Source organism: Heptranchias perlo, chromosome 19, assembly GCF_035084215.1.
Source record: "Heptranchias perlo isolate sHepPer1 chromosome 19, sHepPer1.hap1, whole genome shotgun sequence".
Lineage (NCBI taxonomy): Eukaryota > Metazoa > Chordata > Chondrichthyes > Hexanchiformes > Hexanchidae > Heptranchias > Heptranchias perlo.
The window spans coordinates 2,956,407-2,982,542 of record NC_090343.1 but is presented as its reverse complement, the minus strand read 5'-3'; the positions used below and the strand labels follow the sequence as shown (position 1 = coordinate 2,982,542).

Sequence of the window (26,136 nt, the reverse complement as noted above, 5' to 3'; positions counted from 1 at the left end):
GAAGAGGATGAGTGAGAAATCTGCAGGAAAGTGTCTACAGGAAAGGTAGTGAAGGCAGTGGGTGGCATTGTTTATCCAGGGAGGTTTACATGTTGCGGAGAGGAAGGAATTGGTGATTGACAAGAGTCTCTTTGGGCTGATTGGGAGATAGAAAGGGAAAAGAGTTAGTGGTAGGAATATGTTCCAGGGCAGCACAGAATAAAACAGTCTGGGTGGGCTGCAGTGGGGGCGACAAAGGTTAATGCTGAGGCCTCTGTTATAATCGTGGGCGATTTCAAGCCCCTCGCAGACTGAGACTTACAATGCGGGGGTTTATTGAACCAGTCCAAGAATCTGTTCAACAGCCGGTGAGGGAACTCACAAAGGGGGAGGCAAGTTTGTAATTCCTCCTAACCAGTGAGGGGAGAGTAATAAACCAAGTTGAAGTAAGGGAACATTGGGGTCTAGTGATCATGAAATCGTTAGTTTTATGTTTGAAATAAAGACAGAACAAAACTGGTAAGCGATAAGCAGGAGAACAGACTTTGAGGAGATGAAATGCTGCATGAGAGGAATGAAATGGGAAGAATTATTTAAAGGAAAGGATGTGAAGAGAAAATAAAAAAGCTTAAAGCAGATGTAGTTTTAATAATGTAGAGACAGCTCATTTTTAAAGACCAAAAGACAAAACAGAGTAAAACCAATGTGGATGAAAAAGGAAGATATGGAAGGGAACAGTATGTGCTAACCATTTTGGGGCAGATGGCAAAGTGTTAGGCTGGACTGATGTATAGACAGAAGTAGACAGCAAAGGATTATGGCGCGTGGGGAGGTGTCAGAATGGAAGCACGTTGCCAGCGGAGTTCCATAAGAGTCTGAGTTGGGGTCATGTTATTTATAAATGATTTAAAGGATGGAATATTGTTTTTAAGTTTGTGGATGACCTAGGAACAGGAGTAGGCCATTCAGCCCCTCGAGCTTATCCTGCCATTCAATTAGATCACAGCACATGTTCGCTGATGATTGCACAGTGTTCAGTTCCATTCGCATCCCCTCAGATAATGAAGCAGTCCGTGCCCGCATGCAGCAAGACCTGGACAACATCCAGGCTTGGGCTCATAAGTGGCAAGTAACATTCGTGCCAGGCAATGACCATCTCCAACAAGAGAGAGAGTCTAACCACCTCCCCTTGACATTCAACGGCATTACCATCGCCGAATCCCCCACCATCAACATCCTGGGGGTTTCCATTGACCAGAAACTTAACTGGCCCAGCCACATAAATACTGTGGCTACAAGAACAGGTCTGAGGCTGGATATTCTGCGGCGAGTGACTCACCTCCTGACTCCCCAAAGCCTTTCCACCATCTACAAGGCACAATTGTAAACAATTTTACAACACCAAGTTATAGTCCAGCAATTTTATTTTAAATTCACAAGCTTTCGGAGGCTTCCTCCTTCGTCAGGTGAACGATGTGGACCTGACGAAGGAGGAAGCCTCCGAAAGCTTGTGAATTTAAAATAAAATTGCTGGACTATAACTTGGTGTTGTAAAATTGTTTACAATTGTCAACCCCAGTCCATCACCGGCATCTCCACATCATGACTACAAGGCACAAGTCAGGAGTGTGATGGAATACTCTCCACTTGCCTGGATGAGTGCAGCTCCAACAACACTCAAGAAGCTCGACACCATCCAGGACAAAGCAGCCTGCTTGATTGGCACCCCATCCACCACCCTAAACATTCACTCCCTTCACCACCGGCGCACGGTGGCTGCAGTGTGTACCATCCACAGGATGCACTGCAGCAACTCGCCAAGGCTTCTTCGACAGCACCTCCCAAACCCGCGACCTCTACCACCTGGAAGGACAAGGGCAGCAGGCACATGGGAACAACACCATCTGCACGTTCCCCTCCAAGTCACACACCATCCCGACTTGGAAATATATTGCCGTTCCTTCATCGTCGCTGGGTCAAAATCCTGGAACTCCCTTCCTAACAGCACTGTGGGAGAACCTTCACCACACGGACTGCAGCGGTTCAAGAAGGCGGCTCACCTTCACCTTCTCAAGGGCAATTAGGGATGGGCAATAAATGCTGGCCTTGCTAGCGACGCCAACATCCCATGAATGAATGAAAAGCGCAGTGGCCAAGCGATGCTAACCAATATGTGATAATCCAATACTACTTGGTCAGTGGGCAGTGGGCTGGCAGATGGACGTCAACACAGATAAGCAAGAAGTGAGGAGATGAAGTAGAAAATGTGAGAATGTGGAGTAGACATTAAAAGATGATGTACTGGAGGTAGCAGAATGGAAGAGAGATCGATATTTTCGTGGACAGGTCTTCAAAAATTGCCTATTCTGTGTTTGTAGGTGGACAAGTAAGCAAATATAATGTTGGGATGTATAGCTAGGGTGTGACTTATAAGTAAAAGAAGTGATTATGAACTTGTACCTGGCCTAGGTGAGGCCGCGTTTGGAATACTGCGTTTGGTTTTGGTCTCTATTATAGGAAAGATATAGAGTTATTGGAGAGATTCCAGAGAAGGATACAAGGCTGATTCCTAAACTTGAATGACTGGTGAAAGATTGTCCACCCTGGGACCTCATTCAGTGGAGAACAGGATTGTAGGGTTGGGGGGAGCTTGCCAAGAGTTTTCCAAATTTTAAGATTTTCTATTGGGCACAGGGTTTAAGGACTGGTTTAAAATTGAGGGTGTCATGGGAAAATAAGACATTTGGACACCCTTTTTCAGTAAGAGCAAGATGGATTTGTGGAATAATTACCAGCTGGAACAGAAAACAATGGCAGGTTTAAAAAAGGACAGGGTCAATCTGTGTTAGTGAATGAGATACAGGGCTATTGGCTCCAGAATCACAGGAAGGAGCTTTGGAATCATAGTCTAGACCAGTGCTGTCCAAAAATCGCTGACTAGCCACAGGTGTGGATACAGTGACACTGTTTTAGCCTCATGCACTAATTTTAGTGTAAAACTCCTTACCTACAATCCCACAATACAGGTAACTGTACTTCATGTGTGTATTTATTTAACAAACATCTACCACCATCCAGTAATCAAGGGAAGTAAAACACTCAAAACAATCAAAAAAACACTCGCACACTCTGCTTTTTGTCTCACCATTTTACCAACAAATACACAAAAATCAAGAAAGAACTTGCATTTATATAGTGCCTTTCACAACCGTAGGACGTCCCAATGTGCTTTACAGCCAATAAAGCTCTCCACCACTGGGGGTTTTCTTCACCTCATGTCTGGGTCTGTTGTAGGCTAATTGATAGAGATTGATTGCTATAATTAGTCAAACAACTCCGTTATCATTGTATCATGTGACTACCAAGATGGTAGAAGGTGAACTAGATGGACCTTGGTTTTCTTTCATCCAGTAATTCCTATGTTCTATGCCATTATAATGATGTGTGATGGCATTGTTCAGTGAGTTATTTAAAGATGCACTTAGCTTGGTACATGAGAGAATTACTGGAAGGTATCCATTACAGCCAGAGTAGCTGGCGCGGACTCAGAGATTCAACAGCACCTTTACATTATTAGCGGTAAGACTTCAAGATATTTTCTCTTCCTCTTGATTTTTTAGCTCTCAGTGCCGTGCACCATTCCTGCTGCTGACTGTGAAGGTGGATCTCCCTGCCCCTGCTGTCAGCTTTTATGGGGCGGGGTGGTGGATTTTTTTTTTGGAACAGTTGGTCAACTTTTGCCAGTTTTCTAGCTTGGCCTGTATACTTTTACAACCATTTCTGATGAAGGGATACACCTGAAACATGAACCTCTTTTTGATATGTATTAATGATCGGGACTTGAAGACTGAGCTAGTTTTAAGGCTATGTGTTAAGAATAGAAGACAATGCAGCAAGTCTTGATTTCAACACAGTGAAGTTGCAGGAACAACGTGTGGGCCTGTATATTTGAGCTGCAGAAAATCTGTAGTACAAACGGCAGGGGATACTTGATTAATGCATTCTGCAAACAACCGTTATCAGTCATAAGCAGAATATGAATCTTCGATGAAATAACAGAGATGGTCGATGAGGGTAGTGTGATTGATGTTGTGTATATGGACTTTCAAAAGGTGTTTATAAAGTGCCACATAATAGACTTGTTAACTAAATTGAAGCCCATGGATTAAAGGGGCAGTGACAGCGTGGATACAAAATTGGCTGAGGGACAGAAAGCAGAGAGTAATAGTGAACAATTGTTCTTCAGACTGGAGGGAAGTATAGAGTGGTGTTCCCCAGGGGTCAGTATTAGAACCCTTGCTTTTTTTGATATATATCAATGACCTGGACTTGGGTATAGAGGTTGCAGATGATACAAAACTCAGAAATGTAGTAAACAATATGGAAGATAGTAACAGACTTCAGGAGGACATAGACTGGTGAAATGGCAGATGCTTGGCAGATGAAATTTAATAGAGAAGTGTGAAGTGATGCATTATGGGAGGAAGGACAAGAAGAGGCAAAATAAACTAAATGGCACAGTTTTAAGGGGGGGGGTGCGCAGGAAAAGAGAGAACTGGGGGTGCACATACACAAATCATTCAAGGTGGCAGGAAAAGTTGAGAAGGCTGTTTTTTTTATAAAGGCTATGGGATCCTTGACTTTATGAAGGCATAGAGTACAAAAGTAAGGAAGTTATGTTGAACCTTTATAAAACACTGGTTCGGCCACACCTGGAGTATTGTGTCCAATTCTGGGCGCCGCACTTTAGGAAGGATGTGAAGGCCTCAGAGAGGGTGCAGAGGAGATTTACTAGAATGGTTCCTGGGATAAAAGACTTCAGTTATGCGGAGAGACTGCGGTTGCTCTCCTTTTAGAGCAGAGAAAGTTAAGGGGAGATTTGATAGGTGTTCAAAACCATGAACGGTTTTGATAGAGTAAATAAGGAGAAACTGTTTCCAGTCGCAGAAGGGTCGGTAACCAGAGGACACAGATTTGGGATAATTGGCAAAAGAACCAGAGGCGACATGAGGGGAAAAAAAAGTTATGCAACAAGTTGTAATCTGGAATGCAGCGGGAGCTGGGCTATGAGGAAAGAGCAGGGGAGTGGGACTAATTGGATAGCTCTTTCAAAGAGCTGACAGGCATGATGGGCTGAATGGCCGCCTTCATTCTATGATTCTATTTCACTGTCGGGCCTGATGTTTGTGTCCAGCAGTTTCTCCAATTATGCTTTTTTGTGGTTGATTTGGAGTTTCACTTTAGCCAACTGCCTGCTGCCTTTCTTGTTGCTGCCATGGAATTTTTAATTCAATTTTTAAAATTGCATGTGTTGGAAATTCCCAGTATAAAATGCATTGTGTTTGGAAGTTCCCTATTCATAGATTTATGAAGCTGTATTGTGAGACACGGTGCCACTGCAGGCGACAGTGCGGCAGCCTGTGTGCGAGCCCCTCTCTCTCTCTCTCTCTCTCCCCCACACACCCAGTCTCCAGCAGGGCGGAAGCGAGTGGCGTTCAGTAGTTTTATACTGCGTGGCTTTGATTGACAGCGCAGTGGGCCAATGGCTCAGGCCTGTCCCCGAGAGGCTGCCATTCAAAACCGGGGGCGGGGCTGGAGACAGATCGGCCCCGAGACACGATCAGTCGTGACCTGGGCGGCGGCACGGAGCGAGGGTGAGGGGGGCGAGGGAGAGGGAGAGGGTGAGGGGGGAGCCCGAGGGAGAGGGTGAGGGGGGAGCCCGAGGGAGAGGGTGAAGGGGGGAGCCAGGAGGAGAGGGTGAAGGGGGGCACGGGTGAGGGTGAGGGGGGCGAGGGAGAGGGTGAAGGGGGGAGCCAGGAGGAGAGGGTGAAGGGGGGCACGGGTGAGGGGGGTGCTGTTGGGGCGTGATACTCTGGCTGTTGGTGTAACCGTGTGATGCTCTGGCTGTTACAGTGTGAACGCGCGGTTCTTAGGGTGTGGTTGTTACATTAGATTGTCACACGGTGTCACGGTGTGGGTGTCACACGGTGTCACGGTGTCGGTGTCACACGGTGTGGGTGTCACACACGGTGTCACGGTGTGGGTGTCACACGGTGTCACGGTGTGGGTGTCACACTGTGACCCCCCGGGTCTCGGATCCACGCTCGAAGCCCAGCTGTTTTTCGCGGTGTCGTTTTGCACTAACGAGTTAATACGGTTCAGCCCATTTTCCGCCTTTGCCTCAGGAAACGTGCCTGGAATTCTTTTATTGGTGTGTGTTTCTGGGACTGATTCTTTACTCCGACTGTTCATTCATATCGTGCGTCCAGTTTGAGCTACTCAGTATCTGGGAGGGGGGGACCCGAGCAGCTCCTTTTCTGAAGGAGCCAGTCAGAAGGTGTTCCTTTCCCACCGGTTTTATCCTGTAATGTGTCGAGGGGTTTTTCACAATCTTCTAATCGTGCTGTTGAAAAATCCTGAAATGTGAAAGCAGTTGGCTGTTTCCTGATTATGGAATGGGCTGGAGAGCAGGCTGTGACATGAAGCAGTTCCCGCGGGGAGGGATGTTGTACTATCCCGTGTGGTGGGATCGCCTGTGTGTCTCGGGCAGGATTACCAACACTTTCTGCATGAAGAACTGACTTGTTTTTAAAGTGATGGTTTTATTTCTTTAAATGGATTGTGTATTTGATTTAATTTTAAATGTGAATAAGATTCTGGAGAACGCTATCTGGGAGGAGAAAAAACCTTTATTAATAATTTGAATTCCTGCTCTGTGGATTATTAGTCCAGTAACATAAGTACTACACCACCTGCCTCATCAAGACCACTGTACACAAACTGGAACATCCAGAATTCTGCAGCCCATGTGGTGCTCACCCTTCATCCCTCCCCCCCCCCCCCCCCCACCCCCGGCCCCAGCATACTGATTTCAAAATCTTTGACCTTGTCTTCTAATCTCTCCATGAGCTCATTCAAACCTCTGCCCTTTGCATCCCTCTCCGTACGGCAGTGCCTCATCCTCCAGTATCACATTCTGAATAATAGGTGTCTACTTGGTTCACTTTCACCTCTGCGCAGAAGGTTGTGGGTTCAAGTCCCACTCAAGAGTCTTAAGCAAGTGATCCTGGCCGACGCTCCCAGTGCAGTACCGAGGGAGTGCTAAACTGACGGAGGTGCCGTCTTTTGGATGAGACGTTAGAATCATAGGTTACAGCACGGAAGGAGGCCATATGACCCATCAAGTCAGTGCCGGCTCTATGCAAGAGCAATCCAGCTAGTCTCACTCCACCGCCCTATCCCTGTAGCCCTACAATTTTTTTCCTTTCAAGTACTTATCCAGTTCCCCTATGAAAGCCATGATTGAATCTGCCTCCACCACCCCCTCGGGCAGCGGATTCCAGATCCTAACAACTCGCTGTGTTTAGAAAAAAAAGTTTTTCTTCATGTCACCTTTGGTTTTTTTTGCCAATCACCTTAAATCTATGTCCTCTGGTTCTTGACCCTTCCGCCAATGGGTACAGTTTCTCTCTCTCTCTACTCTGTCTCGACCCTTCATGATTTTGAATACCTCTACCAAATCTCCCCTCAACCTTCTCTGTTCCAAGGAGAACAACCACAGCTTCTCCAGTCTATCCACATAACTAAACTCCCTCATCCCTGGAACCATTCTAGTTAATCTCTTCTGCACCCTCTCTAAAGCCTTGACATCCTTCCTAAAGTGTGGTGTCCAGAATTGGACACAATACTCCAGTTGTGGCCAAACCATTGTTTTATAAAGGTTCATCATGACTTCCTTGCTTTTGTACTCTATGCCTCTATTTATAAAGCCCAGGATCCCTTATGCTTTTTTAACTGCTTTCTCAACCTGCCCAGCCACCTTCAACGATTTGTGTACAAGATCTCTCCCTGTACCACTTTTAGAATTCTGCCCTTTAGTTTATATTGCCTCTCCTCATTCTTCCTACTGAAATGTATTACCTCGCATTTTTCTGCGTTAAATTTCATCTGCCACGTGTCCGCCCATGCCACCAGCCTGGCTATATCCTCTTGAAGTCTATCACTATCCTCCTCACTGTTCACTACACTTGTGTCATCTGCAAATTTTGAAATTATGCCCTGTACATCCAAGTCATTAATATATCAAGAAAAGCAGCAGTCTTAGTACTGACCCCTGGGGAACACCATTGTACACCTCCCTCCAGTCCGAAAAACAACCATTCACCACTACTCTCTGCTTCCTGTTACTTAGCCAATTCTGTATCCATGCTGCCACTGCCCCTTTTATTCCATGGGCTTCGATCTTGATGACAAGCCTATTATGCTTCTCGAGGACAATTAGGGATGGGCAATAAATGCTGGCCTCGCCAGCGACGCCCACATCCCATGAACGAATAAAAAAAAAATGCGGCATTTTATCAAACGCCTTTTGAAAGTCCATATACACCACATCAACTGCATTGCCCTCATCTACCCTCACTGTTAGCTCATCAAAAAACTCTTATCAGGTTAGTTAAACATGATTTGCCTTTCACAAATTCATGCTGTCTTTCCCTAATCAATCCACACTTGTCCAAGTGACTGCCAATTTTGTCCCGGATTATCGTTTCTAAAAGTTTCCCCACCACAGAGGTTAAACTGACTGGCCTGTAGTTGCTGGGTTTATCCTTACACCCTTTTTTGAACAAGGGTGTAATATTTGCAATTCTCCAGTCCTCTGGCATCACCCCCGTATCTAAGGATATGGGGTTAAACCGAGGCCCCTCAGGTGGACATAGAAGATCCCATGTCACTATTTCGAAGAAGAGCAGGGGAGTTCTCCCTGATATCCTGGCCAATATTTATCCCTCAACCAATAGTTTTAACTGATCTTCTCATGGCTGTTTGTGGGATCTTGCTGTGTCCAAATTGGCAGCCATGTTTGCCTACATAATGGTACATTTCAAAAGTAATTCATTGGCTTTGAAGCACTTTGGGACGTCCTGAGGATGTGAAAGGCGTTTCATATTAGAGTTGTTTTTCATTTCTTGCTAAACCTCTTCCCCTTTTAAAAGGCTTCTCAAAACCTGCCTCTTCAAATGTACTTTTCGTTACCTCCTGACTGTTTCTTGCCTTGTGTTCTCTGATTCCCCCATGTTGGGTGAAAGCTGCTGGGAGCGAGATGAATTTTATGTCCTTGCATTACAGGTTTATGAACAAATGGGGCATGGTTTGTCAAACTTTTTCCCCCCCTGGAACTGATTTGCTACACCGTCCAGTTCTGCCTCTCTGCAGAGCAGCTCGAGGCACTGGTTTGATCAGTGACTAGGTGTGTGCACCATGAGCGAGAAACTCTCCTGTTTAGCTCTAGCCTTGGGAGAAAAGGAGGAGTCGGCCCTGCTAACTGCACAGGCCCTGTACGCAGCTGGTTTACCATACAGTTCAAATATAAAACAGATGTCTGCAGTTACTGATGTATCTTGGTTCTCATTTGTTCCTTTTTTAATGCTTTCAGGCAGACATTTTGTGTAGAATTCTCTGCAGTGAAGAATGAGGCTGTCTGGAGACAGAGGCTGTGAGCAGCATTTCCAGTCCATGATATCACTGGGCAGGGCGTGGTACTTAGTATCTCACAGGCTGACAGGCTGCTGTCTGTTCACAAGTTCTAACTGCTCACAGGCTGCGTGTGACCCATGTTCTTAATCCATACAGTGCAGGAGGACTCAGGCATGCGCACACACACTCTGGTTGGATTGGACAGAATGTTATTGATATAGGGTGGGGTTGGACTGGGATTTTACCAGGTGCACAAGGCGTAACAGCTGTCATTGTGCTTCAGAGTAATTGTGTGAAAATTTGGTTGTGAAATGATACAGTGCTATACACCATTTTTTTTACATCTCTTTTCCAGGAGTTACTGGGGTGGGAAAGGTGGTGCTGGGTTTATGCAACAATTTCTCCCTATGTAATGATTGTTCTCCTGAGCAGCAAGGAGATTATTAAAAGAATGCAGCAGGTGATCAAATAACTCCTGGGCTGGTCTTTGCACAAACCTTCCTCAAACATGATATCAGACATCCTCTCAAGCAAACAACACAAGTCTACACTCCACAGTTGTGCAACATTACAACTTGCAATCTGCTGCTCGTCGTTTGCATTCACGTGTTTAGCTACTGTCAGTGTTTAGGGGGAGAGGAAGAAAAAGCAGAGAGGACCAGACTGGGCTGCATGAATGGAGAGGGCTGGATCTTCAATATTATTTTAATGGGGAGGCAAATTGGGACCTATGAATGATTTTTGTGTCTCCAGCCTCCCGGTGCAGCTCTTCCCAGGGTGGTTACTCCAGCCCGCTACCTGGTGTGGTCAATTGGAGGAGTGAGTTCACCTTAGGAAGGATATATTGGCCTTGGAGGGAGTGCAGCGTAGATTTAGGTTGCAACTAAAATGATTCCTGGACTCTTAAGGGTTAAATTACAAGGAGAGATTTACACATTCTAGGGTTGTATTCCCTTGAATTTAGAAGATTAAGGGGTGATTTGATTGAAGTTTTCAAGATATTAAGGGGAACTGATAGGGTAGATAGAGAGAAGTTATTTCCGCTGGTTGGGGAGTCTAGGACTAGGGGACACAGCCTAAAAATTAGAGCCAGGACTTTCAGGAGTGAAGTTAGGAAACACTTCTACAAGCAAAGAGTGGTAGAAGTTTGGAACTCTCTTCCGCAAACGGCAGTTGATGCTAGCTCAATTGTTAATTTTAAATCTCAGATTGATAGATTTTTGCTAACCAAAGGTATTAAGGGATATTGGGCTAAGGCAGTTATATGGAATTAGGTCACAGATCAGCCATGATCTCATTGAATGGCGGAACAGGCTCGAGGGGCTAAATGGCCTACTCCTGTTCCTTTGTTCCTGATGGTGAAGTGCAGGGTGTCCTGAGAGCTGTTAAATTATACAGCTGTTGGTTTATATCCCTTTGTGCACGGAGTTTTGCCTGTGGTTTCAAATTGCTGCTTAATACTTTGCGGGTCTCTGAGCTCTGGAGTCTAAATCCAGCTCCTAATTTACTCTGGAGCCCCACTCCAAAAGTATCACATTATGCCAGTTTGTGCCAAATTATGTGTCAGGGCTGGGGTGTGAAAATGTCACTCTGGATCTGTACTGGGGCCACAGCTTTTCACTATATTGATAGATCAATGACTGGATGAAAGAATAGAGAGTTCTGTATCCAAGTTTGCAGATGGCACTAAGTTAAGAGGCACAGGAAGTTGTGTAGATGGGGGTAGGAAGTTGCAAAGGGACATTGGTGGATTAAATGAGTGGGCAAAACTGGCAGATGGAGTTCAATGTGGGGAAGTGTGAGGTCATCCACTTTAGAACTGAGAAAGACAAATAGGAATATTTTCTTAACAGTGAGAAGCTAGGAGCTGTGGAAAAGCAAAGGGATTTAGGTGTCCATGTACACAAATCGCTGAAAGCTAGTGCTCAGGTACAAAAAAGCAATTAAACAGGCTAATGGAATGTTGGCCTATATCTCAAGGGGTGGAAGTGATGCTTCAGTTGTACAGACCCCGCCTGGATGCTGCATTCAGTTCTGGGCACCGCACTTCAGGAAGGATATATTGGCCTTGGAGAGGGTACAGTGCAGATTCACCAGAATGATACTGGGGCTTGAAGGGTTAAATTGTGATGAACACAGGGTTTTTTTCACTGGTTGGTGCAAAGGGCCTTTGTTGGAATCTTGTACTGTTGCAGTTTGCCACGTTGTCTCTCTGGTTGCTGAGGACACTGTTCCGAAGCGGTGTAACTGGCTGTGGGGAGGCCAAGGAATGATGCTCTCTCGCTCGCTTGTGTGTGCTGTTTCGGTCTCTCTTTTGCTCTTTCTTGCCCCTTTTTGTTTCCTCTCCCTCTGGTGAAGTGTGGGGCATTTGCTCGTCCCATTCCTGCAGTGCCACAGCTGCGACTGGAAGCCTGGAGGGGAATCCCATCTCCATCTCAGCACTGCGATTGTTCACTTTAAAGAGCGCAGCATTTAAAAAAAATATATATATAAATGCTCTTTGGGCCTCCTCGTGATCCTCTTGTTTAAGCCCAGGGCGATGACACTGATCCTGTTTGCTGGTAACCTGTTGTAGGTCAGCACTCAAACCCCCCAGTTTACTGATCCATCAGCAAACCGACTGGAAACTGAATAAAACACTGCAGCATGAAGTTTCCCATCACATCCTTGGGTTCAGGGGGCCTTGTGGTTTATTAAACAAAGAACTTGCATTTCTCTAGCACCTTTCATGACGTCCCAAAGCGCTTTACACTCGTTGAAGTACTTTTGAAGTGTAGTCACTGTTGTAATGTGGGAAATGCGGCAGCCAAGATCCCACAAATGGCAATGTGATGACCGGATAATTTTTTTAGTAGTGGTTTTTAAACTGCTGTTTGAATTAGGAACATAGGAATAGTAGGAGGCCATTCAGCCCCTTGAATCTGTTCCGCCATTCAATTAGATCACGGCTAATCTGTATCTCCACTCCATTTACCCGTCCTTGCTCCATATCCCTCGATACCCTTACCCAACAAAAATCTATTGATCTCAGACTTGAAAATTTCAATTGACCCCCAGCATCCACAAACTTTTCTGGAGAGAGTTCCAGATTTCCACTACCCTTTGTGTGGAGAAAGTGCTTCCTGATTTCACTCCTGGATTATTTCCTGTATATAGCAACTGGCCATCTATGGCTGCTGGGAACTCTTTGAGGTGCAAGGCATGACCAAGAGCATAGTGAGCAGAATGCTTCCTACATAAGTTTGACCTGTTGGCGCAACTGGCAGGAGGGGTCCTATTTGTGACCTGTATAGGTTCTTCTAGCAGTAATGGAGTCTATTTTCTCGTTGGTTGTGAGCAATAAAGGCCACGTGCAGTGAGGCTTGGCGAGGTCTGTGTGTTTCTGCTGAGACGCAAGATTGTTGCTGGGATTTCACTGAAGTGTAATGGGTAATTTTTCAAATCATCAAACTGTGCCTGCTTGAAGTGCAAAAAATACCCTAGCAGTACAGTTAATTGTGTCCTTCAAAACTTGGGTTGTAGAGAGAGTATTTTGATTTGTGTAACAGTTGGTTGATTGCATGTCAGTTGCTGTTCGTGGGAACAGTTTGATGAATTAAGAGTATCATGCAGCTTTGAGCTGTGTTGGTGGGTCTCCTGTGGAGCTGCTCACTGCAGATCGGATGCTGCGCTGTCTCGAAGATCCGAAATGTTACAGGACAGGAGAATGCACAGTATTATTCTGCTCGGGCAAAACTGGATCCCTTTATGTAATTAGCTTCAGGTCATTCAGAGTTTAATCATTTGTCAGGGAACTGTGCCGATTGGAAAATGCTTGTAAGTTTTAGGCTCCAGGTCAGGACCGTGCAATATTAAATGACGGTCTTTTGTTTTCAAACAATTGTTTTGAATTGTTCCTATGCAGTAAGTGATGGACAAAATGTGCACCTGATGCACAGTTTAAGAACATTTGTGTGGTGGTTTATTTTTCCTTCTTGTACCAATAGATTGAATGAACCTGGTGAGAGAATTAGCCGTGTTTGCTGTTGTGGAGGATTACTCACCTGTTTGCCAATGCCTTTTTATAAATCATCTTTTCTTTCTCTGCATCTGTTTCTGTTCCAGATGGCGCACTGCGTGACAAAAGTACACTTGACCATCTCCTGTGAGAATTTGATGGACAAAGATGTCGGCTCATTGTCTGACCCTCTGTGCGTCTTACTTCAAAACACTGGAGGCGATGACCAGTGGATGGAGGTAATACTGTGGTGAAGGAGCACGTCAAAAAAAGTTGTTTGCTCTTGCTGTGTAAGATTTAATTGCACTAAAACCAGTTATCTGGATAATGGTGAATTTTCCTGCAATCACCAACAACAACAACTTGCATTTATATAGCACCTTTAACGTAGTAAAATGTCCCAAAGCGCTTCACAGGAGCGATTATCAAACAAAATTTGACACTGAGCCACATAAGGAAATATTGGGTCAGGTGACCAAAAGCTTGGTCAAAAAGGTAGGTTTTAAGGAGCGTCTTAAAGGAGGAGAGAGAAGCGGAGAGGTTTAGGGAGGGAATCCCAGAGCTGAAGGCCTAGGCAGCTGAAGGCACGGCCGCCAATGGTGGAGCGATGAAAATCGGGGGATGCACAAGAGGCAAGAATTGGAGGAGCGCTGAGATCTTGGAGGGTTGTCGGGCTGGAGGAGGTTACAGAGATAGGGAGGGGGCGAGGGCCATGGAGGGATTTGAAAATAAGGTTGAGAATTTTAAAATCGCGGTGTTGCTGGACCGGGAGCCAATGTAGGTCAGCGAGCACAGGGGTGATGGTGAACGGGACTTTGCAAACTAAGCATGATGTTGGTAGTATTTTCGGTGTTGTTGCATGGCAACAGAAACACATCCATACAAAATTAATTACAAAACCCAAGAAAAGTTGACTCCCTTCATTAAGTGCCAGCTTCTGGCCTCTGAGGCAGAAGGTTGAGGGTTCAAGTCCCACTTCAGTATTTAGGCTGACTCTTCAGTGCAGTACAGAGGGGAGTGCTGCATTGTCAGAGGTGCCATCCTTATGGGACAAGATGTTAAGCCAAGGAGGACATAAACCATGTCTTGGCACTCCGGGAAGATGAACAGGAAGTTCTCCCAGGGTCCCGGACAACATTCCTACCTCAACCAACACCGCAAAAAATAGATCATCTGGTCACTTAATTTTACTTGCTGTTTGTGGGATCTTGCTGTGTGCAAATTGGCTGCTGCATTTGCCTACACAACAATAGCGACTGCAGTTCAAAAGTAATTCATTGGATGTGAAGCGCTTTGGAACATCCAATCATACAGCACAGATGGAGGCCATTCAGCCCATTGTGCCTGTGTCGGCTCTTTGAAAGAGCTGTCCAATTAGTCCCACACCCCTGCTCTTTCCCCTGCAAATTTCTCCTTATTAAGAATCTATCCACTTCCCTTTTTGAAAGTTACAATTGAATCTGCTTCCACCACCCTTTCAGGCAGTGCATTCCAGATCATCATAACTCGCTACGTAAAAAAAAAATTCTTTTCATCCCCCCCCCCCCCCCTATAAATTATCAATTATCTTAAATCTGTGTCCTCTGGTTACCGACCCTCCTGCCACTGGAAACACTTTCTCCTTATTTACTTTATCAAAACCCCTCATAATTCTGAACACCTCTATTAAATCTCTCCTTAATCTTCTCTGCTCTAGAGTCATAGAGTTATACAGCACGGATAGAGGCCCTTCGGCCCATCGTGTCCATGCCGGCCATCAGCCCTGTCTACTCTAATCCCATATTCCAACATTTGGTCCGTAGCCTTGTATGCTATGGCATTTCAAGTGCTCATCCGAATGCTTCTTGAATGTTGAGGGTTCCTGCCTCCACAACCCTTTCAGGCAGTGAGTTCCAGACTCCAACCACCCTCTGGGTGAAAAAGTTCTTTCTCAAATCCCCTCTAAACCTCCCACCTTTTACCGCCTTTCTCTCTAAGGAGAACAACCCCAGTTTCTCCAGTGTCTCCACATAACTGAAGTCCCTCATCCCTGGTACCATTCTAGTAAATCTCCTCTGCACCCTCTCCTCAATCACATCGTGAGGATGTGATAAGATGCTATATAAATTCAAGTTATTTCCTTATTCTTTCTATCCTTGATCTTTTGCATTGTGGGCTTTGGTCCTTTGCTTAGTTTCTCGATTTAAAAAAATAGATTGAAGAGCAAAAAGGATTGAGGGAGGACATGATACAGATTTTAAAAAATGGTGTGTGGCATATAAGTTATATAGATGTAAGCAGGGTACTTGACTTGAACTATAAGCAGAAATCCAGAGGAAACCAGTCTGAAATGAGTAATCATAAAGTAAACCAAAAAGTAATCATAAAATAATACTTAGACTTTCTGATGATTCGAATTGTGGACTGAACTCCTGTTTCGCAGTGATCACCGTTAACTGTTGCGGTAATGATCTCTTCTACCAGTAGCACCAGTATCCTTGAGATGGTTGTACTTTGCCAAGGTGATCTATTATAGTGGCCTAAGTGGAGAAAGAAAGAACGAACTTGGATTTATATCACTGCTTTCACAACCTCAGGACATCTTAAAACGCTTCACAACCAATGAAGTATTTTTGAAGTGTAGTCACTGTTGTAATGTAGGGAAATGAGGCTGCCAATTTGTGTACAGCAAGCTCCCACAAAAAATTGCCAGATCATCAGTTTTTAGGTGTTGGTTGAAGGATAAATAGTGGCCAGGATACCGGGGAGAACTCCCCTGCTCTTCTTCCAACAGTGCCGTGGGACCTTTTAAATCCACCTGAGGGGGCATGCGGGGCCTGGATTTAACGTCTCACCTGAAAGACAGCACCTCTGACAGTGCAGCACCCCCTCAGTACTGTGCTGGGAATGTCAGCCTAGATGTTCTCAAGTCTCTGGAATGGGGCTTGAACCCACAACCTTCTGACTCGGAAGGCGTGAGAGCTACCACTGTGCCACAGCTGACACCTAATGAAACGCATTTTAATGCCCGCGCAGCTCTGATTTGCAATTCTGTGCACAGTGACAAATTGAACTTGACGTTGCAAAACTCTAATTTCTTTTGGTCTCCTCCCAAACAGCTGGACCGAACAGAGAGGGTAAAAAACTGCCAGAAGCCCGAATTTGCCAAGAAGCTGGAGGTGGACTATTACTTCGAGCGTGTGCAGAAACTGAAGTTTGGCGTTTACGATATCGACAATAAATCCTCAGAACTGAACGATGATGACTACCTGGGAGGAGTGGAGTGCACCCTGGGGCAGGTGATCTGCTTTGTGTGTTGGGCTCATTTACCTGAGGGCTGTTACAGAAATTGCGTATTCCCTTCTCTCCTCACTCCTCCATCCGTGTAAGAACGCTCCCAGTGGGATTGTCACCTGGATATTGGTTACGTGTTGCGGTGGGCATCGCTGTCAGGTGGGAAGTTGGTGACTTGCACGCAAGGAGCACCTGCTTTAAATCTCTCCTTACCTGAGAGTCTCCGCTTGTTGCTGAAGGTTGAGAGTTTCATTCAAATGCTGTAAAATTCTATTACTCTTTGATGTTCTAATGAGGCCGACACAGCTCGGGAAAGGGGCAAGTGCAGACTCTGAGATAATGCCAGGGATCGGAGACTGTAGTTATGAGGAGAGAATGGAGATGCTGAGACTATTTCCACTGGAACAGAGAAGGTTAAGAGGAGATTTAATCAAGGTTTTTTAAAACAACGGAGAGTTTTGATAGTGAATGGGGAAAGAATATTTCCTCTAGTTGGGAAGTCAGTGACGAGGAGTCTTCAATTTTAAATTGATCACTGAGAGTGAGGGGATAGTTAGGAGAAATTTCTTTACACAGGTGGTTGTTGGAGCACGGAATGATGTACCACAGGGAGTGATTGAGGTGGAGACAATTGCATCCTTTGAGGGAAAATGGATAAATATTTGGTAAGGAAAATACAAGCCATGGGGAGAGAGCGGGGCATGGGACAACATTTAAAATAGAAAGGGGAGAGATAAACCAGTCAAACTTAAGAGAAGATAAAAACTCCTGGATGGATTGTATCCGTGCATATTAAAAGAAGTTAGGGAGGAGATAGCAGAGGCACTATTACATAATTTTTAAAAATCACTAGAAAAGGGAATAGTGCCAGGGGACTGGCGGGCAGCTAATATGATTCCTATATTTAAAAAGAGAGAGAGAACAAGTCCAGGGAACTATAGACCAATTAGCTTAACGTCAGTGGTAGGAAAGATAATGGAATCCTTACTCAAAGATGTAATAGAAAACCATCTAGAAACCGAAAATATAATAAAGAATAGTCAGCACGGATTTCAAAAGGGAAGGTCATGCTTGACCTTACTGAATTTTTTGAAGAAGTAACAAATAGTAGACAAGGGTAATGTAGTAGATGTGGATTTTGGATTTTCAAAAGGCCTTCGATAAGGTACCACATAGTAGACTCATGATTAATGTCAGAGCACGTGGAATCGGGGCAAGTAGTAGAATGGATAGCAAGCTAGCTACAAATCAGAAAACAGAGTAGAGCAAATGGTGGGAATTCGTGGTCCACAGGGATTGGTGCTGGGGCCACTGTTATTCGCTATTTACATCTAGACTTGGGAATCCGAAGTACAATTTCAAAATTTGGGGATGACAATAAATTGGGGGATGTAGTTAATACTGAGGAAGAATGTGCCAAAATTCTAAAGGGGTGCAGAAACAGAATGATCTGGGGGTATATGTGCACAAGTCGTTGAAGGTGGCAGGACATGTTGAGAAAGCTGGGCTTTATAAATAGAGGCATAGAGTACAAAAGCAAGGAAGTTATGATGAATCTTTATAAAACACTGATTTGGTCACAACTGTATTGTGTCCAATTCTGGGCACCGCACTTTAGGAAGGATGCGAAAGCCTTAGAGAGGGTGCAGAAAAGATTTACTAGAATGGTTCCAGGGATGAGGGACTTTAGTTATGTGGTTAGATTGGAGAAGCTGGGATTTTTTTTTTTTTATTCGTTCACAGGATGTGGGCGTCGCTGGCGAGGCCGGCATTTATTGCCCATCCCTAATTGCCCTCGAGAAGGTGGTGGTGAGCCACCGCCTTGAACCGCTGCAGTCCGTGTGGTGACGGTTCTCCCACAGTGCTGTTAGGAAGGGAGTTCCAGGATTTTGACCCAGCGACAATGAAGGAACGGCGATATATTTCCAAGTCGGGATGGTGTGTGACTTGGAGGGGAACGTGCAGGTGGTGTTGTTCCCATGCACCTGCTGCCCTTGTCCTAGGTGGTAGAGGTCGCGGGTTTGGGAGGTGCTGTCGAAGAAGCCTTGGCGAGTTGCTGCAGTGCATCCTGTGGATGGTGCACACTGCAGCCACAGTGCGCCGGTGGTGAAGGGAGTGAATGTTTAGGGTGGTGGATGGGGTGCCAATCAAGCGGGCTGCTTTATCTTGGATGGTGTCGAGCTTCTTGAGTGTTGTTGGAGCTGCACTCATCCAGGCAAGTGGAGAGTATTCCATCACACTCCTGACTTGTGCCTTGTAGATGGTGGAAAGGCTTTGGGGAGTCAGGAGGTGAGTCACTCGCCGCAGAATACCCAGCCTCTGACCTGCTCTCGTAGCCACGGTATTTATATGGCTGGTCCAGTTAAGTTTCTGGTCAATGGTGACCCCCAGGATGTTGATGGTGGGGGATTCGGCGATGGTAATGCCGTTGAATGTCAAGGGGAGGTGGTTAGACTCTCTCTTGTTGGAGATGGTCATTGCCTGGCACTTGTCTGGTGCGAATGTTACTTGCCACTTATGAGCCCAAGCCTGGATGTTGTCCAGGTCTTGCTGCATGCAGGCTCGGACTGCTTCATTATCTGAGGGGTTGCGAATGGAACTGAACACTGTGCAGTCATCAGCAAACATCCCCATTTCTGACCTTATGATGGAGGGAAGGTCATTGATGAAGCAGCTGAAGATGGTTGGGCCGCGGACACTGCCCTGAGGAACTCCTGCAGCAATGCTGTGGGGCTGAGATGATTGGCCTCCAACAACCACTACCATCTTCCTTTGTGCTAGGTATGACTCCAGCCACTGGAGAGTTTTCCCCCTGATTCCCATTGACTTCAATTTTACTAGGGCTCCTTGGTGCCACACTCGGTCAAATTGTTCTTAGAGCAGAGAAGATTGAGATGAGATTTGATCGAGGTATTCAAAATCATGAAGGGTCTAGACAGAGTAGATAGAGAGAAACTGTTCCCATTGGCAGAAGGGTCAAAAATCAGAGGACATAGATTTAAGATGATTGGCAAAAGAACCAAAGGCGACATGAGGAAAAACTTTTTTTACACAGTGAGTGGTTATGATCTAGAATGTACTGCCCGAGGGGGTGGTGGAGGCAGATTCAATCGTGGCTTTCGAAAGGGAACTGGATAAGAACTTAAAGGGAAAAAATTGGCAGGGCTACGGAGATAGGGCGAGGGTGTGGGACTAGCTGGATTGCTCTTGCTGAGAGCCGGCACTGACTCGATGGGCTGAATGGCTGCCTTCTGTGCTGTAACCATTCTGATTCTATAATTCTAAAATACAAGACGACATTAATAAACTTGCAGAATGGGTGTGTAATTGGCAAATGGATTTCAATATAGATAAGTGAGAGATGGTGCATTTTGGCAGGAAGAATAAAGAGGCCACATATATTGCTTGGATAATAGTCTAAAAGGGGTAGAGGAGCAGAGGGATCTGGGGGTACAGATACACAAATCACTAAAAGTAGCAACGCAGGTTAATAAGGCCATTTAAAAAAAAAAATAGCAAAGAAAGCACTGGGGTTCATTTCTAGAGGGATAGAATTGAAATGCAGAGAAGTTATATTAAACTTGTATAGAACCTTGATTAGACCACACTTGGAGTATTGTGCACAGTTCTGGACTCCATATTATAGAAAGGATATAGAGGCACTGGAGACAGTGCAAAAAAGATTCACAAAGTGGATACCAGAATTGAGAGGATATATTCATTAGGAAAGGCTGAACATTCAGGGGGTCTTTTCTCTAGAAAAGAAGGCTGAGGGATAACCTTATAGAGGTCTTTAAGATTATGAAAGGGCTTGATAGTGTAGACAGAGAGAAGATGTTTCCACTTGTGGGGGAGACCAGAACCAGGGGCCATAAATATGAGATAGTCACTAATAAATCCAATAGGGAATTCAGGAGGAACTTCTTCACCCAGAGAGTGGTTAGAATGTGGAACTCGCTACCACAAGGAGTAGTTGAGGTGAATAGTGTAGATCCATTTAAGGGGAAGCTGGATAAACACATGAGAGAGAAAGGAATAGAAGGATATGCTGATAGGGTGAGATGAAGTAGGGAGGGAGGAGGCTCGTGTGGTGCATAAACACCGGCGTGGGCTGAATGACCTGTTTCTGTGCTGTACATTCTATTGGTTTTGCATTGATATAGGGCTATGGGGAGAGATTGGGGCAGTGTGATTAGTTTTGGATTGTTCCAGCAAAGAGCTGGCACAGATGCAATGGGCCGAATGGCGGCCTCCTGTGCTGTAAACTCCTATAGTTCTATAGTAACAGCAGTAGAGCATTGTGCCTCCTTTAAGTATGTTGGGCCACATGTAATGTTGACAATGGCAGCTCTAATGAGTCTTGATGAGCCCAGTAAGATCTGTGGCCTGGTTCCCAGCTCAGCACCTCCTCACGAAATGGCTGAGCTGAGGAGCTCTGTGGCTGAATTTAAGCCGTCTCCTACGACTCCATGTATTACGAATTGTTTCATTTTTAAAAAAAACATTAGTATCATCAAACCATTAACATATATTCTAATAGTCTCTGCATTGAAAATTATATCAGCAAGTCAGGCTGGGAGCTAACTGGGTAACGGGCTGTGTTGGGAAACCGGCCCTGACCGTTTGGGTGCGGCTTTGAGAGGACCCGATCCTGTTGGCTTCCTGGGTACAGACCTGTGAGGGGGAGTTTGTTTCCTTTGTTGCCTGACTGGGTGTGGGGCTAGCCCCATTGGCGGAATGCATTTGGGCTGGGGAGGGTGGGATGGGAGTGGGGTCGCAGGGTGGTCACCTGCCCGTTGGGTGTAGGGCTTGGGGTGTACCATTGACCATTCTACTGACCCGCTTCTGTTTTTTCCCAGATTGTCTCAAGTAAGACCTTCACTCGACCGCTGCAGTTGAAGAAGGGGAAGTTGGCTGGAAAGGGGAACATCACCGTGAGTAAAATCTCCCCAGTTCCCCGGCCCCTGCTCTCCCTCCCCCGCACTCCGCCGTCCCAGCCCCTTGGACCCCACCACCAATCCCGGCCCCTCGGACCCAGCTCTCTGGAAATGCAAAGGAAATCCATGTGTACTTCAGGTTAAATATGAGCTTCTCTGAATCCCTAGTTTTCTTTCTTCTCCCCAAATTGAGGGTTGGTGGGCCACCTGCTCCAGGCTTCTGTCTTTAGCCAACCGTAGTGTTGTATTGATGTGACTGCAGTGATACCATTTTAAAAACACTTTGGTGCTTTTATTATTTTCACGAGACGATAATCAGATGAGTCAGTAGGTTATCTTGAATCAATATTTATAATATTTTAAAATCTTTACGTAATGATTTCTTTTTGACACTATAAACATTCAAACTTGTACAATCTTATCAACTGTTTATAAATCCATTTGCACTAACTACAGTGACTGCATCAGGCAGTCCTGTAAGGGATTGAATATTGTTGTATTTAGAACGTTAGCTCTGGAATCTGGTTTGACTCCAGCTTAAACTGAAGAGGTGAAAGTTCACTCACCGAGAGCTGTAATCTTCTCCTATAAAATCTAATTGCTAAAGAACATGAGCCCACAACACAAAACTGAATCTGGCACTAGACTGGCAATCCGAGGCATTAGAAGGGTAGATGATGTGGGAAATGACAATCGTACAGTAGTAGATGTTCTTGAGGTTCGGAAAGGCACATTTTTGGACAGTATAGAGGGAGCTTTACTCAATATCTAACCTGTGCTGTACCTGCCCTGGGATCGTTTGATGGGAAAGCGTGGAGGGAGCTTTATTCTGTATCTGACCCGTACTGTACCTGCCCTCGGAGTGTTGATGGGACAGTGTAGAATCATAGAAAGATTACAGCATAGAAGGAGACCATTCGGTCCATCAAGTCCACCCTTGCTCAATGCAAGAGCAATCCAGCTAGTCCCACTCCCCCTCCCTATCCCCATAGCCCTGCAAATTTTTTCCTTTCAGGTACTTATCCAGTTCTCTTTTGAAGGCCATGATTGATTCTGCCTCCACCACCCCCTCGGGCAGTGCATTCCAGATTCTGACCACTCACTGTGTTTTTTAAAAAAAAGTTTTTCCTCATGTCACATTTGGTTATTTTGCCAATCATCTTAAATCTACATCCTCTGGTGCTTGACCCTTCCACCAATGGGAACAGTTTCTCTCTATCTACTCTGTCTGGACCCTTCATGATTTTGAATACCTCTATCAAATCTCCTCACAACCTTCTCTGTTCCAAGGAGAACAACCCCAGCCTCTCCAGTCTATCCACGTAACTGAAGTCCCTCATCCCTGGAATCATTCTAGTAAATCTCTTCTGAACCATCTCTAAGGCCTGCACATCTTTCCTAAAGAGCGGTGCCCAGAACTGGACACAATACTCCAATTGTGGCCGAACCAGTGTTTTATAAAGGTTCAACATGACTTCCATACTTTTGTACTCTATGCCTCTATTTATAAAGCCCAGGATCCCGTATGCTTTCTCAACCTGCCCTGCCACCTTCAACGATTTGTGTACATATACCCCCAGATCTCTCTGTTCCTGTTCTCCTTGTAGAGTTGTGCCCTCTAGTTTATATTGCCTCTCCTCATTCTTGCTACCGAAATGTATCACTTCACATTTTTCTGGGTTAAATTTTATCTGCCACGTGTCCGCCCATGCCACCAGCCTGCCTATATCCTCTTGAAGTCTATCATTATCCTCCTCACTACCCTTCCAGCTTTTGCGTCATCTGCAAATTTTGAAATTGTGCCATGTACACCTAAGTCCAAGTCATTAATATATATCAAGAAAAGCAGTGGTCCCAGCACCGACCCTTGGGGAACACCATTGTACACCTCCCTCCTCTCCGAAAAACAACTGTTCACCACTACTCTGCTTCCTGTCACTTAGCCAATTCTGTATCCATGTTGCTATTGCACACTTTATTCCATGGGCTGCAATCCTGATGATATGTGGCACTTTATCTAATGCCTTTTGAAAGTCCATATACACCACATCAACTGCATTGCCCTCATCTACCCTCTCTGTTAGCTCATCAAAAAACTCTACATCAGGTTAGTTAAACGTGATTTGCCTTTAGGGAAAGCCAGCATGAATTTGTTAATCAATCCACACTTGTCCAAGTGACTGTTAATTCTGTCCCGGATTATCGTTTCTAAAAGTTTCCCCACCACTGAGGTTAAACTGACTGGCCTGTAGTTGCTGGGTTTATCCTTACACCCTTTTTGAACAAGGGTGTAACATTTGCAATTCTCCAGTCCTCTGGCACCACTCCCGTATCTATGTTTGGAAGATTATGGCCAGTACCTCCGCAATTTCCACCCTTACTTCCCTCAGCAACCTAGGATGCATCCCATCCGGACCGGGTGACTTATCTACTTTAAGTACAGTGAGCCTTTCTAGTACCTCCTTTATCAATTTTTAGCCCATCCAGTATCTCAACTATATCTTCTTTTACTGAGACTCTGGCAGCATCTTCTTCCTTGGTAAAGACAGATGCAAAGTACTCATTTAGTACCTTGGCCACCCCCTCTGCCTCCACGAATAGATCTCCTTTATGGTCCCTAATCGGCCCCACCCCTCCTCTTACTACACGTTTACTGTTTACATACCTGTAGAAGACTTTTGTATTCCCTTTTATGTTGGCTGCCAGTCTATTCTCATACTCTCTTTGCCCCTCATTTCCTTTTCACTTCCCCTCTGAACTTTCTATATTCTACCTGGTTCTCACTTGTGTTATCAACCTGACATCTGTCATATGCCCCTTTTTTCCATTTCATCTTACTCACTCTCTTTTGTCATCCAGGGAACTCTGGCTTTAGTTGCCCTACCTTTCTGCTTCGTGGGAATGTACCTGGACTGTACCCGAACCATCTCCTCTTTAAAAGCCGTCCATTGTTCAATTACAATTTTGCCTGCCAATCTTTGATTCCAATTTACCCGTGTAGAGGGAGCTTTACTCTGTATCTAACCTGTGCTATAGCTGCTCTGGGAGTGTTTAGTGCGACAGTGTAGAGGAAGCTTTACTGGTATCTAACCAGTGCTGTGTTTGGTGGGAGAGTGTAGAGGGAGCTTTTCTCTGTACCTGACCTGGGAGTGTTTGGTGCCAACACTGGATGCTCTGAATAAATTTCCTCCCTAGAGCTGCACCAGAACGTCCTGTGTCGTCCTCTTGAGTATTTGAGATGCAAATTCTGATGTGACCCTTTCTTTTATTTTTGTGCTCAGATTATAGCTGAGGAGATGCAGGATAAACGGATGGCAGTTCTCCAACTGGAGGCAAGAAACCTGGACAAGAAGGTGCTGAGCAATGGATTCAGGGTTTTGTGTTGGAGTTCACCCTTCACATGGTTGCAGTGGTTGGAGCCACTGAGAGGAGGTGGATTTAAAAAATGGTCGTATATATTGCGAGGTGTGATTGTAAAAGGAGGTGACGGTCAGTGTGTCCAGGGAGCAAGGAACACACGATGTCGTTGCGTGCAGATGTTTTCAAACCCCAGCCTCAGCTGATGGATCTTCCATTTTTGTCCCCCTTCTGAATCCACCTGCTCCCGCCCTGCAGTTGAGTAGTTGACTGCCAGTACCACCTGTGCCTGGCGTGACCCTCCCTTTCAGTTCACCGGCCTTGCCAGCGACGTTCTGAAACTTTGAAACTCATCTTCAGAGTACTCGAATGGCAGGCGCTGGCCTCTTATTTCTGAGTCCTGGGTTTAAATGGAGCCCGGAACTGTCGGGGATGAAAACCTCCTCTCTCTGCTGGCTGTAAGGCTCCTACTTGAAATTATTTTGAGATGCTTTCAATCCCATCCCTTGTGGTTAAAGCAAAAAAACTATCCCTGATTGTGGACTAAATGACCACCTTTTGCTCAAAGTGGCTGCTGGGAGAGCGTCCCGCCGGTGAATTAGTGGGTGACTGATGTCCGCGAATGTGATCGAAGCACATTGTTGGAGCAGTGAAAGGGGGTAGAGTCTCAGTACCGTGTCTAACCCTTGCTGTATCTGGCCCGAGACTCCATAATGCTGACCCCAAAGGGCTCCTTTCCCCAGCACCCACACCCCCCACCTTAATGAGCCCCAAAAAAAAAAATCAATTTAATTTGGCATCTCTGGGGAAAGTCTGAACATGTCAGCTGTTTTTTTTTTGTTTGGTTAACGTGATTTTTTTTTTGTCTTTTTAAAAGGATTTTATGGGGAAATCTGATCCTTTTCTGGAGCTCTTCAGGCAAGGAGATGGTGATAAGTGGCAGCTGGCCTACCGATCTGAGGTAAAGGCCTTCTAACATAATGAGCGAGGGCTTCCTGTGTTATTCCCCATTTATAATTGAATCTTACAGCTCAGAAGGAAGCCATTCGGCCCATCGTGCTTGTGCCGGCTTTTTGATAATGCTATCCCATTAGTCCCATTCCCTGCACTTTCCCCGTA

The 26,136-nt window shown here is 45.4% G+C and overlaps 1 protein-coding gene across 6 annotated transcripts in view; it reads left to right on the top strand.

Moving 5' to 3' along the window:
* Positions 1-26,136, top strand: part of cpne1 (copine I) — a 102,405-nt gene that overhangs the window by 56,030 nt on the left and 20,239 nt on the right. For 5 of the 6 annotated variants that reach the window (XM_068000171.1, XM_068000167.1, XM_068000172.1 and 2 more), the window contains exons 2-6: positions 13,558-13,689; positions 16,549-16,728; positions 21,583-21,657; positions 24,942-25,013; positions 25,895-25,978. In XM_068000171.1, the coding sequence (XP_067856272.1) occupies positions 13,558-13,689; positions 16,549-16,728; positions 21,583-21,657; positions 24,942-25,013; positions 25,895-25,978 (543 nt within the window). Of the gene's footprint in view, positions 1-5,549; positions 5,634-13,557; positions 13,690-16,548; positions 16,729-21,582; positions 21,658-24,941; positions 25,014-25,894; positions 25,979-26,136 lie in introns of those variants that run through there. The other variant, XM_068000169.1, reaches the window with a different exon arrangement.